Source organism: Tachysurus vachellii, chromosome 8 (assembly GCF_030014155.1).
Source record: "Tachysurus vachellii isolate PV-2020 chromosome 8, HZAU_Pvac_v1, whole genome shotgun sequence".
NCBI lineage: Eukaryota > Metazoa > Chordata > Actinopteri > Siluriformes > Bagridae > Tachysurus > Tachysurus vachellii.
In genome coordinates, this window is record NC_083467.1 from 1,140,001 (window position 1) to 1,159,180 (window position 19,180).

Consider the following 19,180-nt stretch of genomic DNA (forward strand, 5'->3'; position numbering starts at 1 on the left):
ATCAGAAATAGAAATCGGGGGTCACGGTGGCTTAATGGTTAGCACGTTCGCCTCACACCTCCAGGGTTGGGGGTTCGATTCCCGCCTCCGCCTTGTGTGTGTGGAGTTTGCATGTTCTCCCCGTGCCTCGGGGGTTTCCTCCGGGTACTCCGGTTTCCTCCCCCGGTCCAAAGACATGCATGGTAGGTTGATTGGCATCTCTGGAAAATTGTCCGTAGTGTGTGATTGTGTGAGTGAATGAGAGTGTGTGTGTGCCCTGTGATGGGTTGGCACTCCATCCAGGGTGTATCCTGCCTTGATGCCCGATGACGCCTGAGATAGGCACAGGCTCCCCGTGACCTGAGGTAGTTCGTATAAGCGGTAGAAAGTGAGTGAGAGAGAGAAACAGAAATCAGTAATGAACAATAAAAAAAACACTAATGGTATCAGGTGCGATTGTAAGTTTTGAAGTGGCCTCGTCTTCTGGTGATGAAGACCTCTGAAAGCGTGGGATGGAATTTTGAGATCGTTAAGGTTTAATAACGGGATACAATTAAAACTTGATTCAGATCAACAGATGATTATCTCGATAAAGTTGAATGGAACTTGTATGTTGTATAACCATGAATGTCGTATAAGTGCATGCAAGTATAACCGATTACCGTTTGATTCTATTTAGTCTGTAAAATATTCCTTTAGCGTTCTTTTAATCAAGTCCCTATTTTAGAAGCAAAACTGCAGTTATCTTTATCCTTATGTCTAGAATAAAATCAGGCTTTTGACAATATGGTACACAGATGTATTCTGCTGATAAGCTTTAAAGCTAGAAGTGTAATTTGTATTTTATCTAATCTAGACTACATATCACACTAACTCACTCACTCATCTTCTACCGCTTATCCGAACTACCTCGGGTCACGGGGAGCCTGTGCCTATCTCAGGCGTCATCGGGCATCAAGGCAGGATACACCCTGGACGGAGTGCCAACCCATCACAGGGCACACACACACACACACACTCTCTCATTCACTCACACAATCACACACTACGGACAATTTTCCAGAGATGCCAATCAACCTACCGTGCATGTCTTTGGACCGAGGGAGGAAACCGGAGTACCCGGAGGAAACCCCCGAGGCACGGGGAGAACATGCAAACTCCACACACACAAGGCGGAGGCGGGAATCGAACCCCCAACCCTGGAGGTGTGAGGCGAACATGCTAACCACTAAGCCACCGTGCCCCCTAAGACTACATATCTGTTAATCTAGTAATTGAAATGCAGTGCGATGTGTTCTTTAATGCTGCACAGACGCTAATCCCGCGTGAAAAAGAAGCTAAAATGTGTAAAGTAACTCTGATAAACCCTGAAAATCACACTGCAACAAACTGGGATGAATATTACTATCAATGAAGAAGCCCAAGTCCTAGATCTTCCAGGAAAAATGAAGATCATGATCTTAATGAGAAAGTGTTTTTATTTATTTATTTATTTATTTATTAAAAAAGTTGCTAATACAGTATGTTTCAGATGATAATAATACCTGAGAATCTCATTCTCAGAGACAGTAATGAAAGAATATCATTTGTCTAACTCTTCATAAACAGCTTCAGGTTTGATAAAGCAGTGAAAGCATGAAGTGCAACGGTTGGGATGGAAGCCGATGCTTTATGAAGTGATAGATCTAAGGATGTACCATCGCCACAGGCTCAACGGTACTCACATACTGAGAGGTGTTCACTGGTGCCACATCCACCGTGTTTGTGAGATTATTCATGAGCACGGCATCAAACTCCTGGAGTCCAGCGCTGGTGTGCACCACCCGGTCTTTTATGAAGATGCTTATAGCACGTAGTATGAAGGACACGAACAGGTGCATGTGGATGTAGTTCCTTGTGCAATGCAACCTCCTAGAAATGTGCACAGTCGTGTTAGAGCAGTGAAGTAGTCATGTTTCTAAGAATAAATAATAAAAGCATAAAGTTATAAATATGAAGTATAACAGATAGATATTTTGTAGGTTTTATTCTACACTATATCATTTTTTTTTCTTCTTTGACTCATCATTTCTAATAATAATCAGTTTCCCCCTGAAGCATGTCAGTAGGTGGACTGGCTGCTCTACAGCATGTGTGATAAAGGTAATGGTGCGTTTCTGAGGATAAAAGACCTGATTTACTGGAGAAAAAAAACTCTTATTTTTGGACTGTATTTAGATCTATTTTTTTTTTTTTTTTTTATTTCCTTTGAATATATTTGCATCAGTTAACGTTTTGACTCCTGTCATATCTTGATTGTGAGATTAAACCACTTAGCAACCTTTTTAAACCAAGGATGTCAGTAATTCTGGAGGTAATTGCAAGTGGACCAGAGCTCATCAATTTTAATCAAGTGTGCCACAGAAATTTACATACGTCTTATTATCTTATTATTCTAAGCATCACAACCGTGTCAGATACGTCTTTCTTCTGAAACCCAGCACTGTTCGTGGTCCTCTTTCAATCTGTATTAGATAATTCCAGAAAAAATATATTTCTTGTGTACTGTACATCTTGGAAATAACAAAGATGAAACTGGCTTCAGCATATTAAGAGGAATACTATTTAAATTCTGTCTCAGATATCATTATTTATGGTGTTAAATTTTAGTTTCTTTTAGTAGTTTTTTTTTCTCCTAGCTGGTTCTTCTAATGAATAAACCAATACCTTTGATGTATTTGGTTTCTCGTGTTCGTTTGTAAGACATGGACATGTGCCTCCTGTCAAATAAAGAGACTATTATTTTCAATGAAGTACGCTAGTCACCAAGGAAACCGCACAAAGAGACGAGTGCTCCCTTGTGCACTCATTGTCAAGTGAAGCTCTGCAAAAAAAAAAAACCTCCCAACCTTCCTATTACCCACTTTGTCTTTCTGCTGTCTGGTAATTGATGAGGTCTAAAATGATTTTACTATTAGCACTAAAATAGCTCTTAGGCCATCTTCAGCTGTGGAACCGGCCAGGCTTGTTAAGCTACACGATAATCATAGTGAAGCTTCTTCCTGTTTCAAGGTTAAAACACTTTCAGGGATTATACAGTATGTGTAAACTCTCCATCTTATCCATTTAGCAGTGGTGGCTCAAATGGTTAAGGCTCTGGGTTGTTGATCGAAGGATCGGGGTTCAAGCCACCACTACTGGGCCCTTGAGCAAGGCCCTTAACCCTCCCTGCTGCAGGGGTGCTGTATCATAGCTGCCCCTGCACTCTGACCCCAACCTCAGTTGGGGTATGTTCATTCGTTCATCTTCTACCGCTTATCCGAACTACCTCGGGTCACGGGGAGCCTGTGCCTATCTCAGGCGTCATCGGGCATCAAGGCAGGATACACCCTGGACGGAGTGCCAACCCATCGCAGGGCGCACACACACACACACACACTCTCATTCACTCACACAATCACACACTACGGACAATTTTTCTCCAGAGATGCCAATCAACCTACCATGCATGTCTTTGGACCGGGGGAGGAAACCGGAGTACCCGGAGGAAACCCCCGAGGCACGGGGAGAACATGCAAACTCCACACACACAAGGTGGAGGCGGGAATCGAACCCCCAACCCTGGAGGTGTGAGGCGAACGTGCTAACCACTAAGCCACCGTGCCAGTTGGGGTATGTGAAGAAAAGAATTCCGCTGTAATGTATATGTGCTGATAATAAAGGCTTCTATGCCCCCCGTTCGATTCTATTCTATTCTAAACGATTTATTCCGAGCCACTTCGTTTTATTATGCTGTAAATTTTTTTGATCCTAATGAACTGCGCAAATGTTCCAAGATTATGGATGGAGATATTCTACAGAACTTTTTAATGAACAGACCGAGCTTCTAGAGTGGGCGTGTTTAAAACTGAACCAGGCCTTGTTCCACATAGCCGCTCCTCCTGCTTATAAAAGGGCTTGGAATAACTATCTACAGATAGATATGACCACAAGAGATCATCTGAGTGCTTCATACCCTAAAGGATTGTTCTATGAGTCATTTCACACTCTCTGACAGTACAGAGCTGTTGATGTTCAGCTGAACTTCTCATGCTTTAGAGCCTCTCTCAGTGAGAATGTACATATATACGGCTAAAATCCTTTTGAAACGTTATACTGATGATTACTGAATCAGTGCTTGCTGAACCATTTGACCTGACTTCCGTGTACTTACTGTAAGTAATGCTCTTAGCACATCATCAGTTTAATGGTGTTTAACATCACTCGCTTTTCTAAATGGCAGCATGTCACATTCCTGGGCCACTTGGATGCATTAGATTTATGCAGAAACTCTTCCAGAATATAATTATGGGTTGTCTTTTTTTTGTCCTTTTTTGTCTCTTTGTTCTGAGGATTTATACAGTGTGTGGTTCTTATCTCCATAAATATTATAATAATCAATAGTCAATAGAAACTGTACAGTGTGAGGGTGAATTTAACAATAATAATCTCCTAAACCAGTGTATTATCAGCTTCTGTCTTTGTGGTCTCTCTCTCTCTCTCTCTCTCTCTCTCTCTCTCTCTCTCTCTCTCTCTCTCTCTCTCTCTCTCTCTCTCTCTCTCTCTCTCTCTCTCTCTCTCTCTCTCTCGCTCTCTCTCTCTCTCTCTCTCTCTCTCTCTCTCTCTCTCTCTCTGTCTTTCTCTCTCCTTTCTCTCTCTCCCTCTCTCTCCCCCCCTTCTCCCCCCCTCCCCCGTCTTCCTCTCTCTCTCTCTCTCTCTCTCTCTCTCTCTCTCTCTCTCTCTCTCTCTCCCTCTCTCTCCCCCTTCTCCCCCCCTCCCCCTTCTCTCTCTCTCTCTCTCTCTCTCTCTCTCTCTCTCTCTCTCTCTCTCTCTCTCTATCCCTCTCTCCCCCCCCTTCTCCCCCCCCTCTCCCCCTTCTTCCTCTCTCTCTCTCTCTCTCTCTCTCTCTCTCTCTCTCTCTCTCTCTCTATCCTCTCGCCCCTCTCTCTCACTGTCTCTGTGTTTTCTCCCCCCCCCTCGCTCTCTCCCCTCTCCCCCTCTCTCTCACACTGTCTCTCTCTCTCTCTTCTTCCTCCCCTTCTCTCTCTCTCTCTCTCTCTCTCTCTCTCTCTCTCTCTCTCTCTCTCTCTCTCTCTCTCTCTCTCTCTCTCTCTCTCTCTCTCTCTGTCTTTCTCTCTCCTTTATCTCTCTCCCTCTCTCTCCCCCCTTCTCCCCCCTCCCCCGTCTTCCTCTCTCTCTCTCTCTCTCTCTCTCTCTCTCTCTCTCTCTCTCTCTCTCTCTCTCTCCCCCTCTCTCTATCCCTCTCTCTCTCCCCCTTCTCCCCCCCTCTCCCCCTTCTTCCTCTCTCTCTCTCTCTCTCTCTCTCTCTCTCTCTCTCTCTCTCCCCTCTCCCCCCTCTCTCTCACTGTCTCTCTCTCTTCTCCCCCCCCTCGCTCTCTCCCCTCTCCCCCTCTCTCTCACACTGTCTCTCTCTCTCTCTTCTCTCTCTCTCTCTCTCTCTCTCTCTCTCTCTCTCTCTCTCACTACTTCCTCTCTCTCTCTCTCTCTCTCTCTCTCTCTCTTCATCAACTCTCTCTCTCTCTCTCTCTCTCTCTCTCTCTCTCTCTCCCCCCCTTCTTCCTCTCTCCCTCCCTCCCTCCCTCCCTCCCTCTCTTTGCATACCACTGTTTCTGCACCTGTTTGGCTTTTAATCTCATTTTCACTTCGCTTCCTTTTTATTTGCATGAGGTATTTGGCAGTGAGGATGCCACAAAGCTTCACAGAGATCTCAGTGTTTTGTTCATTGAAGCTGATGAAAACAAAGTGAGGGACTTTATCTCTGAGAAAACACAAGAGTAATGCTTAGAGTAATGCTCACTTTAATAGGAACACAGCAGCACAATACATAAAACCATGTCGGTAAAGAGCTTCAGCTTAAACATAAGAAAGTGTGATCTCGGTGACATTAAGGTGGCGTGGTTGTTAGAATCAGATGAGAACGTTTGAGTATTTCTGAACGTGGGACTTTTATAAACACCAGTCGTAAAAGTTTACACAGAACAGTATGAAAAATGAATAATAATATACTTAAATACTGGAAAGAAATATATCATTAACACACGACACAACAAGCCTTAAACATCAGGCTCTACTCCTGTTAGGCAAGAACAAGAATCTGAGAATCTCATTGTGATGAGGTTCTCCCATTGTGATGAAGTTCCTCATTGTGATGAGGTTCCTCATTGTGATGAGGTTCCTCATTGTGATGAAGTTCCTCATTGTGATGAGGTTCTCTCATTGTGATGAGGTCTCATTATATCCTTCCTGGAAGCTCAAACCAATCTGGCCAAGTTCCTCTGATCTTCTCATCACCTAGACCTATCCACACACAGAACTGTCACTCACTCCATGTATTGTATTGTATTTTATTTTGTGTAAATTTATCTACTGTTTGTTCTGTGTTCCAATCCCAGGAGTTCAGCAGTTCCTGAAATATTCAAGCCCATCTGGTAGCACCAACCATGCCAAGGTTAAAGTTACAGAGATCACGCTTACTCGCTTCTTTCTGATGTTTGGATCTGCATGAATGTTTCACATTGTGCTGCTGCTGCCAAATGTCTGACCGATTCATTCACCAGCACTAGAGATGAAAAGGTCATTTTTATGTCAGTATCCAGATTCTGATGATAAATATGAAGAAAACTTACGTAATATTTGGAAATTATTATATAACAAATATAGCATTAAGCTTTTTCAAGATCATTTCACTCATTTCAAGCTTGTTGTCTTATTCATTTGGCTGATAATTTTTTTTAAATAATTTTAGTTTGAAAGTGTTGTGCCTTCAGTATGAATTAATTATACAGTTATGAATTTCAGCGATATATAAAACATGAAACAGGACCTTACCTAAAATACCCGATGATAAGGATGGCCACCAGAAGCGACCCAAAGGACACGGCGTACCCCACAGTGTACATGATGTGAAGCCTCTCAAAAAATACTTGCTGTAAGTACAAAGCGGTTTGTGTAGAGAGTATCCACACACATACAGTATAAGCACAATAGAAGTAGAAGATTGTTGGGCAGTCACTTACTCGCTCACTGTTTGGCCCAGGAGATTTTATACACTCTGTGTAATTGGCCCACGTCTTATTCAAACCCTCTCCGAGCACCCAAGAACTGTTAGATTCACACTTCCTGTAGGCAAAGCCTGTAAAAGTGAAAATAAGATGCACGTCATGTATGTAATCCATAAGGATCTGATTTCTTAATCATTTACAGCATTTGCCAGATGCCCTCATGCAGAGTCACCTTACATTTATCTAAATTGTTTTTATACAACTGCAGGGCTCTCAAGTTTTGAAGACATGCAAGAGTGACATTTTTTTCTTTTTCATTGCTTGTTGCGTTAAATCTTACCCAGATATAATAGTGCTATTATCTGATTGGCTATTGTGTAGCCTCTTTTTTTGATTGGCTGATAAGTGTCAGGCTTGACTAAGAATTCCAGGGGAGACACACTTGGTTCCTGCCCGGTTCCATAGCTTATTAAATATTTTAAATATATGATAAATATATTTCAAAAAGTTTTTCTGCGTGGCAAATACCATGTGTGGCGGGAGAGTGTGAGAAAAGATTGACACGAGGGACTGTCACTCTCAACAATGCGTGATACTTGACAGCCCTGCAACTGAGGGTTTAGGGCCTTGCTCAAGGGCCCAGCAGCAGTAGCTTGTTGGACATGGGTCACTTTCTGATTAGTCCAACAACTCCACCACTGAGCTACCACATCCTTAACCCTCCGTTAGTCCACAGCTCTAAACCAGACATTAAACAGATGTACTAATTAGTCAGTCACTGTGTGTCATCAAACAAACTCTGAAGTCCAATCGCTTAACCAAATAAAAAAATTGTTCAAGTAACAACTCCTTTATAACAGATTATTTAAATTAAATACAAATTTTTAAAGCATTTCTGTAAGTCACTCTGGTTAATGGTGCTGATGCCTGCTGAAATGTTGTAAATTTAAAAATCATACCTGCATGGTTGAAATCATAGATGTATCTGGGACACGGTACTTTGGTCAGAAATCCAGGGGAACCTTGTGGCCAACAGATCAATCCGTCCCATTCTGCAGGGCACATGTCCACTTTTTTCCAAGGGAAAAAAAAAATAAAAAATTCATATGATTGAATGATGTCTTGTGATATTTTCTTATCAAACAGTTAAATTATGATGGAAATGTCTGGGGTTATAGTTGTAATGTAAGCAAACAAATGTATTAGTCATTTAATTAACTCCAAACATAATATTTCATAATAATAATAATAATAATAATAATAATAATAATAATAATAATAATAATAATAATAATAATAATAATAATAACAACAACAACAGCAACAACAACAACAATAATAATAATAATAATAATAATAATAATAATGATAACAAAATAATAATACCAATAATAATAACAACAACAGCAACAACAACAACAACAACAATAATAATAATAATAATAATAATAATAATAATAATAATAACAAAATAATAATACCAATAATAATAATAACAACAACAACAACAACAACAACAACAACAACAACAATAATAATAATAATAATAATAATAATAATAATAATAATAATTACAAAAACAAAAACAACAAAACAACAACAACAACAATAATAATAATAATCATAATCATCATAATAATAATAATCATAATAATAATTTTTGACAGAAGAGATGGATGCAAATGCAGTTCTAATGTTTTAATGATCATAAAGGTATCCAAAAGACAAAATAGGAAGAAAAAGCTCAGGTGATGGACAAACAGAATAAACTAGGAAAAGTCTGATGTGACCTGACACATGTGACAAAACCACAATAAACATCACTAGATGCAGTAAATAATCTTTATGGAATAATTGTCACTTCAAAACATATAAAGCTCATTAAGTTGCCAGTTGACAAACATGAACATTTCCCCTGACAAGGGGGTTTTAGGTTATTCTAGCCATCTCTTTGCCACACACAGTCATGCTGCTAGACACATCACCTTGTCTAATTGTAGTGTTCAAGCAGGTAGGCATCTCTCTGACAGGTATAACACCACTGACAGCGTTGTCTCTCAGCTTTAGTAGGTATCAGATGGAAAGGTTGCACCACAAACCAAATAATTTTCTTCTCAAGAATTTTGATAAGCTGAAACTGAGAGTGAGCCTCATTCCATCTTCCTTTTAATAATAAATCTTCCCATACGCCCCCCTGCCTTATAGGTTTAGTTCATATTCTAACCAAGAATATTCTATCACCCTGTATGTCAAAGACCTGGCAACTGAGCAAGTCAAACAGACTCAATGATTTCCCATCGCTACAGTATGTCTGTAAATGTTATACGTGTTATCTTCTTGAGAGGGCAAAAGCAAAGGTGTTATCACTGCAAACCAGTGTGTCAGCTATTTATATACCTGCAATGCTTCGTCCACTAATAAAGAAACTGCTCTTTCTTTGTGCCACATTTACAGCCTATGGTTTCTGCTGCTGCTAATGTTGCAGTGTGTGTGAGGTGTGTGTGTGTGTGTCTGTGTGTCTTGTCACATTTATAAATGTGCTACCTTCCTTTGCCAACATAACAGCAGTGAGTCATATTTGTTTTGTGTTCTTGATAAAGTCCACTTATCGGAAGTCACACACTTGTGGAAGACAAGAATTAGGTTATAATTATGCTTTCAACATGCCATCATAAAACAGACCTTGCCAAACATACTGTACATAGGCATAGTCATAGACAGACAGATAGATAGATAGATAGATAGATCATGCACTATCAGTGCCTTCACTCAAGCTCAGGATCGATCCCAGGAGCCCGGACCTGTGAAACAGTAAGTGCCGACTGCAATATTTTGTTGCAAGCAAGTGAGTCAGGTTAATTCAATACTAATTTCACTTTAATACTGCGTCATCTACATTCTTTCACATTTGCCTGGGGCATTTCACCACCACACCACCAGAAGGAACTCATCAGTTGTTGTAGCCTTTTAGAGTCAACACTATACTGTATATTCACCACATAGACACTCACATTACTGTATTTCCCTGAACCACTGAGTCTATACCTTACTGTAGATCCTTGTATATAGTGGGATGTTGTAGTCTAGTGATTAAGGTGCTACCACTCAGAAGGCTGTGAGTTTGAATCCCAGATCCACCACGCTGCCACTGCTGGGCCCCTGAGCAAGGCCCTTAGCCATCAACTGTATGAAAAATGAGATAAAATGTAAGTTGCTCTATATAAGGAGGGCTGCCAAACTTTGTACCCAGTTTTACAGGATTGTACACGGACTGAGTGAAAGTCATACACTTTTATTATTAGCTTATTTCCCTAAATATACATCAGGTATACATCTCAGTTTAAATTAAAAGGTAATCGATATTAAAACCATGGAATCATCACTGAGCTTGAGCTCTGATTAAATATATTCACACACTGCAGAGATCATCACCGCAGAGACGCGCCTCAGATATCTGCTGTTTACAGAATGACATTTAGCATAACAGGAGACTAAATGATCAAATGAGGAGCTGTAGAAAAGAGTGCAGGCGAGTACTTGTGTTGAAAGGGCTGGGTTAGATGGAAAGGGTAAAAAAAAGAGGGAATTTCGCTAATCTGACAAGTCCACATTAACAATAAAGTTTATGCCCTACATACTGTAGCTACAAGTGCCAATATGATTAGCTTTTCACGTGTCTCTAATATAATAATATTTTGAACACTTTCACACTGTTTGAATTGTTTTTATATATATTTTGGGGCTCTGTTTTTATTTTTTTCCCAAATGAATTAGAGAGAAGGCTGAAGCTTGTATTAATATGAGAAAGTATATCACTAATTTAGCTCGTATTATTATCATCTATCAAAGCGACCGAAGCTGTGCTGGGGGCAGTGGTGGCTCAACTGGTTAAGGCTCTGAGTTGTTGATCGGAGGATCGGGGTTCAAGGCCCAGCACAGCGAAGCTGCCACTGTTGGGCCCTTGAGCAAGGCCCTTGACCCTCCCTGCACCGGGGGCGCTGTATCATAGCTGCCCCTGCACTCTGACCCCAACCTCCCCAGTTGGGGTATGTGAAGAAAAGAATTCCACTGTTCTGTAATGTATATGTGGCGATAATAAAGGCTTCTATGCCCCGTTCTATATTCTACCTGAGAAATTTCAACAGCGAGCTTCTTTCATTTTGCAGACACCCTCATCTAGAGTGACTTACATTTTTTTTTTTATCTTATTTCTATACAACTGAGCAATTGAGGGTTAAGGGCCTTGCTCAGGGGCCCAGCGGTGGCAGCTTGGTGGACGTAGGAATCAAACTCACAACCTTCTGATTGGTAGCCCAACACCTTAACCACTGGGCCACCACATCCCTTCTTTCCCATCTTTCACATGTTACAAGTTACAATGAATTTTATTTCACACTTCAAATTCCTGTAAGTGCCAACACCTGCATGGATGGGTCTGTTTTTGTGTGTTTACCTGCAGTGGATTACGGTGTAGTGGCACGCAGCGGGCTCTCGATAGGCAGCCTCGAGAGTTATCACAGGAAATGATTGTAAATTCATTGAAATACTGTGAAGTAAATTCTTGCAATAATCGTGCTATTCTCTTCTTACATCTATGTCTTACTGACATCTAAGCATGGATTCCGTCTTGAGAGAAAATCGCCTTTGTAGAAATACAGATGCGAAGTGCAGGAGGTCTCACCAACTACACTCTACACTCATGATTATGAATACGACAATGCAGCAGCTCAGATCTACTGAACAAAGCCAACCTCCTCACACTCATTGGTGCTTCACACTGTAATCTGTCAAACAATCTAACAGCTCTGAGCATCTCTTAATGTTTGTTTACTCCATTCTATATCCACTTCCTATTCACTGAAGTTCCACTTAAATGGAAATGTCATGACGGAATGGGATTTTTAAAAGCTCTATACAAATATATTTTATATTTATATATAATTTATCTAGTCCTATTAAAAGATGACCAAAAACCAAAGATCTTTACAATCTACATATTTCTAGACTTAATTATATCTCTTTGTTACAATAAATGATTATGATGTCAATGTAGAGAAATGTGTTTAGAGACACACGTCATGTGATACATGATAACAAAAAGCATATTGAAAAGGTGTTAAAAGAGGCTGAGAGGCTGAAAAAGGCAAATAAAGCAGCTTTTAAATAAAGCTAAAGCAAACAGATCCAAAACGCCAAAAGGTCAAGACATAGTGTAACTGAGCATGTGTGTGTTTGGAGTGTGTGTGTGTGTGTATGTGTGTGTGTGTGTGTGTGTGTGTGTGTGTGTGTGGGTGTGTGTGTGTGCGTGTGTGTGTGTGTGTGTGTGTGTGTGTGTGTGTGTGTGTTTGTGTGTGGGGGTATTTGTGTGTGTGTGTTTGTGTGTGTCGGTGTATGTGTGTGGGTCTGTGTGTGGGATATGTGTGTGGGTGGGTGTATGTGTGTGTTTGTGTGTGTGGGTGTGTGTGTGTTTGTGTGTGGGTGTATGTGTGTGGGATGTGTGTGTGTGGGTGTATGTGTGTGGATCTGTGTGTATGGGTGTATGTGTGTGGATCTGTGTGTGTGGGTGTGTGTGTTTGTGTGTGGGATATATGTGTGTGGGTCTGTGTGTGTGTTTGTGTGTGGGGTATGTGTGTGTGGGTGTATGTGTGTGTGGGGTGTGTGTGTGTGTGTTTGTGTGTGGGGGGTGTGTGTGTGTGGGTGTATGTGTGTGGGATATGTGTGCGTTGGGTATTTGTGTGTGGTGTGTGGGTGTGTGTGTTTGTGTGTGGGTCTATGTGTGTGGGATATATGTGTGTGGGTCTGTGTGTGTTTGTGTGTGTGGGGTATGTGTGTGGGGGTATATGTATGTGGGTGTGTGAATGTGTGTGTCTGAATGTGTGTGTGTGTGTGGGGGGGTGCATTATAAAGATTATGTAATAATTATTTAAGTGTGGGATGTGATTTATATCTTAAAATAAGGAAAAACTGTATTGTGTCTGATGAAGACGACGCTGTCAACATGAAGAAGCTAAAAAAAGGAGTGATTATAGACCTCACAACAGAATTAAAGTAAAAACAATTACAAAAACAATTTTATTGTTAAGTAATGACTACTGGAGAATAAAATATAACACACTAAATATAAGTAGAACAATCATTTCAGGGAAATGATTACATGGATGTCCCAGTGAGAATATGTTGTTTATACAGAATGTACGACTCTATTTGTACCGAGCTGCTTCTCATTTACAACATTAATCAAGAGAAAGACCTCTGTGTTGGTTTGGAAACCTGCTAAGATTTTATTCTAGTCCCCAAAACAAAGAAGTTTAAGTGATTGCTCATGTCTGTCATGTGACTTGTTGTTCGATCCTCATCACGTGATTTGTTGTATGAATAAAAAAGAAATTCTCTACTGTTGTGGATTTTTTGTATGTGTATCTCTAGGTGTTGTGTGCAGCTGGATGATTGTGGGTCTGAGCATCGATGATGTTAGTGTTGTGATTATAATTCGAGATTATGTCATTTAACTGTCTGATGTTTAGTTTCATGTTATTCTTAATAAAATAAAGGAGGATCTATATTCTTTGGCAAATATATAGAACACCGGAACACGGACCTGAGTGCTCCAGAACACCAAAGTGCCAAAGGTTCAGCTTTATTCAGATAGTTAATTCTTCAAAGGGCTGGGCGATATGTCTGAAAACTGTATCACGATATCGGTGTTTCATGTCGGTCGATATCGATAATTATTGATATTTTTTATGACCCATTTAAAATAAGGACCAGGAGAAAAATATATTACATTTAAACATTTTTATTTTAAACTTAACCTTGTTCTGATCGTAATCCACTCAGTAAGACAGAAAACTCAAATAATTAAATTAAATTAAATAAAACCTGCAAAAATATTAAAAAATAGCTGATTTTTCCTCTTTTATTTACAATTTCCTCGCTCGCTGCGGCTCATTTTCTGCTCATCAGTCACCGGTTACTGAAGAGGAATCACGCAGACCGGCACGAGACGACGATATGGCGCAACCAAACATGATACTGTTACATGATTGACTGTTAGCGTGTCACGCCCTACGTCGCTAGGTTACCAGAGAGCGAGTGCCTTTGTTACTACAACCAAACCTTTTTCCAAACCGTTTTCTTCCAACGAATAAAAAATATCGAACGTTTTATCGAACACATTTTTTATTGATATCGATCACGTGTCTATCGCGATACATATCGTTATCGTTTTAGCGCCCAGCCCTACTTCTTCATGATTAACCTTAATCTACATTTCATTAATAAGACCTAACTTCTAATTACTTTCTTAATGACTGTGAAAGTAGGAAGGGGGCACTAATTTTTTCTCACCTGTTTTCCCAATGTTGTTTTAATTTTTGGAAAAAACGATGACTTATTTTTGTTATTCATCATGTTTATTTTTTTTTGCTGTCAACTTAAATAATTTGTTGTTTAGCAGCTGAAATATGATTGGCCCCTGATTGGCCCCCGTTCCATCAATCATCGATGAGAAGAGCAACCGGAGAATTTTTCACAACGATCACAGATGCAATTTCACCCCCAAACAATTGGCGGCACTCGAGCGTTTGAAAAAGGAATGAATGCCGAAATGTATTTTCACCGTACTGAATAAATTATTTTGTGTGCTTGAATGTACCCTGTACTTGGCCCCTGAATGTAACATATGGCCCCTTAATGGCCCCGTTACAGAAAAATCCTAGAACCGCCACTGTTGTTTAGGTCCTAATAAATGCAACAGGGAATGGAAGAAGGGTGTACGAGTTTTCAAACTGTATTATAAGCTCTATGATTGTATGTATACAAAAGTAGTAATCCCAGATTTAAAATCCCTGAGAAAACCATGTTTCTTCCTACCTGCTTGGTCATGTGTAGAGACTGTGTGGAGGCACTGAAGTTTGGCATCCAGGAGCATCTGAACTTGTTCTTCTGCGGTGATCTCCCCATCAGGACCAGACTGTGTAAACACAACAGCAGCTCTTCAATCTCACTTATCAGTTTCCCAGACAGTAAGTGGTCCATTACTACCACAGCGAATAAAATCTTTGGAAAAAATGTCTCATTTTCAAACCTGTCATGAGTTTTATGGAAAGTAATGGATTTATCCACAAGAAGCAGAAGCAGGAGATTAAGCATCCAAGCATAAACGGTACATTCAGAGATACGTATCTTTCATCCCACTGGGCTGTGTCATCCCTCTTAGATTTGTTCTCACGTTCTGCCTTAGCTGCCCTGTGGCTAAGCACAAGCAGCATGGTGGAGTCGATTCCCTTGCCGTTCACTAGTGGACCGGATCGCACACAAATACACAACAAAAAGAGGTGGGAGTTTCTTCTTTCACTCTTCTTTAGTTTCTGAAAGCCATCAGCATACAAAGAGGACCTCCAGGCTACAAAATTCATCGTTGTGAATACTAGCCACACTCTCCCAGGTGGGACAGATGCCATGGGTGCGTCATTGTCTAATGGGCAGTGTATTGTCACAGGGACACAGGTGGCATGTAGCCCCTTGGTGTGAGATCAGTACACATAAATCAGCTAGACTTGAAGGCAGTCCACCTGGCATAGCAATTCTTGCTAGCCTGCCCAGACAATGTGATGACAGTAAGACATTTATTATCAAGGCAGCATGAGGACAGACAGTCCTAACCTAGCCTGTTAGGTAACAAGGGAACGTGTCAGGAACATGACCCACATCTGTGTAGGCATTCACAGGTCAACGTTTTTTTTTCCAGGGCAGATCCACTCATTGCTATTAGCGGATCACACTAATGGATTTTAAGTACAACACACCGATATAGGATGCAATGGCCATGACACTATTGGCCCTGTCATCTACTTTACACATTTCAGCCAAATTTTTCCCATTAATTCATCCCATTTTGTTCAGAATTCAGCAAAAAAAAAAACAGATCTACTTGTGGATCCATAACGGCATGTACAACAAACCACAAACAAACCACACAGATCACAATGGTGTCTTCATTAAATATGTTTCAATAGATATTCAATAGTCCCCATCGACTTTGAGGGATAATAATGAAACAGAATTTATGCTATGTTTTCTAACTGGAGTGTTGAAATTAATCCATAGTTTGCTGGTTAAGCTTGACAGAAAATATATTGATGTATCTGAGGAAAGACTGAGGAAAGTTCTCAGTAGTGAAGGTTGAGTCACAGTTTTATGTGATAAAGATTGGGATGAATGATCTTGATTTCCAGTGTTATCTTAAACCCCGCTGAAGATACACTATATGGTCAAGAGTTTATGGATACCTCACCATCTCAATCCAGCATGCTTTTTCAACATGCTCTTGTCATGGATGCCTTAGACAGTTCCCTACCAGAACAGCAGAGGGCGAACAGATGTCCTATGCCATGTGCTTTGGTTTCCTTTTGCTCTTTTATCCAGTTGCCTCGCACACTTGTTCCTTATGTATCACTAATTACTTCCCCTATACAGTATACTGTATATATTTCATGTTGCCTAGTTTTTGTGTCCCGCTTTCTGTTCTGTGGCCTTTATTTTTTGGGGTTTCCTATTCCTGGATCCATCCTCCATATTGCTTTCTCTAATAAAACCCTTGTCTGCCATTTTTATCCGTGCATTTAGGTCTGACTCTATTCCCATTGAAGCAACTGCACTTGACATCACTTGCAGTTTTAGCTGTTATAGTTACTTCCAATCCTCTGTGAAGTCTTTTCGCTAGATTTTGCCACTGTTTAAGTTCCAGCAGTTTTTGTAACGATAAAATAAGGCATTTGATATGATGTACAGTATAAGACACAGTTATAAGCCATAATTATGTCTTACTCAGTTAAGTAATAAATCATTAAATCATCAAATAAAACAGACAATTTATAGAAAAATAATGACCAATAAAAGGTATTGAGTGTATTTTTATATAATGTTTGTAGAGAATTTATAAAGATTCAGATATTTTGGTCCAAAATTTAAATAAGCATCATTACTTTACAGAATCCATGTGATTCTATAAAAAGCAAAGCGAGCTGCTGTTTGTTTTATGAGATACTTCATAACACAGAGAAACGCAAACATATGTAGGTGGATATGAGACTTGGAAGATTTTTTAACCCAGTAGGTTTCATGAAATTATAATACTGTACATACCCAGTGTTTGGTCACCTTTATAGATGAAATAATAAACAGCGTAGGTGTTAATTCAATACTGGAGATTTAGTTTACTTTCGCACGGTCACTTGTGATATTATGTTATCTCCTGATACTGCAGTTACTGTATGTACGTAGCACACAAAGAGTGAAGGAGAAGACCCAGTAAATGTGGGAGTGAAGAAATAGTGAGTTCCAGTCATGTTGTTGCTTTGCAGAAGCGCTGGGAATCTGTGAGTCTCTAAAATAATTTATACCTAAATAATTTCAGAAAGCAAAGTTACAGTCCAATCTGGATGTATATTCGGAGTAAGTTTCTTGTCCGAAGCTGTAATCCACCCAAAGCCTTTATATTTTATCAGCAGGATGCAGGTGTTTATATTATAAGTTTTAGCTTAATTTTAATTTAATTAAGCTGGTATCATAGATGTGTTATTTCATATAACATACATTAGGTTTTACACCAAAATATTAATTAAAAGTACTCTGTCTTTATCTTACTGGGAACCTGGAGTATATCTGAAAGTAGTAATCAGACACAAACACAGTGCAGATGACTTAGAGACAATCGACCTAAAATGTATGGCTTTAAACTGAGGAGAAAACCCCTGAAACACAAACAGGGACTGAAATCATTCCCCAACCCCAGAGGGCATAGAAAATATGCTAACCACTAAGTCATCAGGATGCAACCGAGAAGAAGATTTAAGGGTCTTGTTCAAACCATCATGGTGCTGCTGAGATCTGAACATATGACCTTCTGAACTGTGACTCAGAACCGTTGAGTCACACAACTAGCTTGATCAGTGTGCAATGATTCCAGCAGCTGAACCACTGAATTAACTCCCACTAAAAGAATTTCAGAGCTTTATTACACCAGTGTTTTTAAAAGCAGATACAATTAAACTCAAAAAGCGCACGCACACCTCCACACAAACCTTTAATATCCCACAATACATTACATTTCTGTACAGAACCAATGCTCTAATCACCCTAATTGTTTACAGTACAATCCTGTAACGTAATATTATACGATTTTGCTGTAAATAGTTTACATTTACACCATTTTTTTCTGCAGTGTATAATAAAGTTATATCTCATTTTATCTTATGTAGGGTCGAAAGTAATTCAGTGTCTAGGTATTTTAAAAAAAATTATAATAAATTGTGATTAAAATAATTACACACACACACACACACACACACACACACACACACACACACAGGCACATTATTTACAGAACGTTTTGGTAAAGACTTAAAGATTTGGAGAATAATATATTAAAGACTAGACCATATGAAAGCAAGCAAGTGTTTTAATGGATGCTGACTGACCTGTGCATGTGCCAGTCTCCATAACACCATCAATCTGGCCAAGTTCCACCAAAGTGTGTGTTTCATGTTGCCAGTCGGCAGAAATAGCTGAGATCCCAATCTCTCCGTGATGTTAGGAGTAAATTTCCATTCCCCAAAGCACACATACAGACATCACTTCCATTCCCCGTGATGCCACCCGTCCCTGCGCCACATACAGTACACCGTCTAAGAAGTGCGCGCTCGTTCACTTCTGTGCCAATAAATTAAAGTGGAGACTCACAAAGAGGTCGTGTGGTGAAATCTGAGCCGGCTTTATGCATGTCATTGCTTCCCGTCCCGTTTAGAGGTAGAGTCACAGGTATCACCGAGAAGTATAGATGAGCTCCGTTACGCGACTTCCTCCGGCGTCACAGTACAGCCTTGAGCGCGCAGCATGTGAGCCGTTTAGAGCTGAATTGGAGCCGTAGTAGAGCGTGTGATCAGAACGTGTGATCAGTGCGTAACGGGGCGTAACGAGGCGTGTACATGCGGTGACTGAGTGACTGGTTCAGGGCTTTGGATGCTCGTGTGGATGAGACGCGCAGAGATGCGCAGAGACGCGCGTTTAAAGAGCATTTTCTCAACAGGGTTCCCTGGGTTTGTTCAGGTAAAGCATCACCTGGTTAATGATAATAAAAACACATGTCTTTTAATTAAAGA

At 40.2% G+C, this 19,180-nt stretch overlaps 1 protein-coding gene across 1 annotated transcript in view; it reads right to left on the reverse strand.

Annotated features, from left to right (window-relative positions):
* pth2ra (parathyroid hormone 2 receptor a) overlaps window positions 1-18,565 on the reverse strand; it is a 48,181-nt gene extending 29,616 nt beyond the window's left edge. Inside the window, exons 1-6 of the mRNA XM_060875675.1 lie at window positions 18,500-18,565; window positions 14,892-14,991; window positions 7,979-8,089; window positions 7,035-7,150; window positions 6,847-6,944; window positions 1,704-1,890 (exon numbers count right to left, since the gene is read on the reverse strand). Coding sequence (XP_060731658.1) covers window positions 1,704-1,890; window positions 6,847-6,944; window positions 7,035-7,150; window positions 7,979-8,089; window positions 14,892-14,991; window positions 18,500-18,565 — 678 coding nt within the window. The remainder of the gene's footprint in view (window positions 1-1,703; window positions 1,891-6,846; window positions 6,945-7,034; window positions 7,151-7,978; window positions 8,090-14,891; window positions 14,992-18,499) is intronic.
* Window positions 18,566-19,180: the final 615 nt, after the last annotated feature.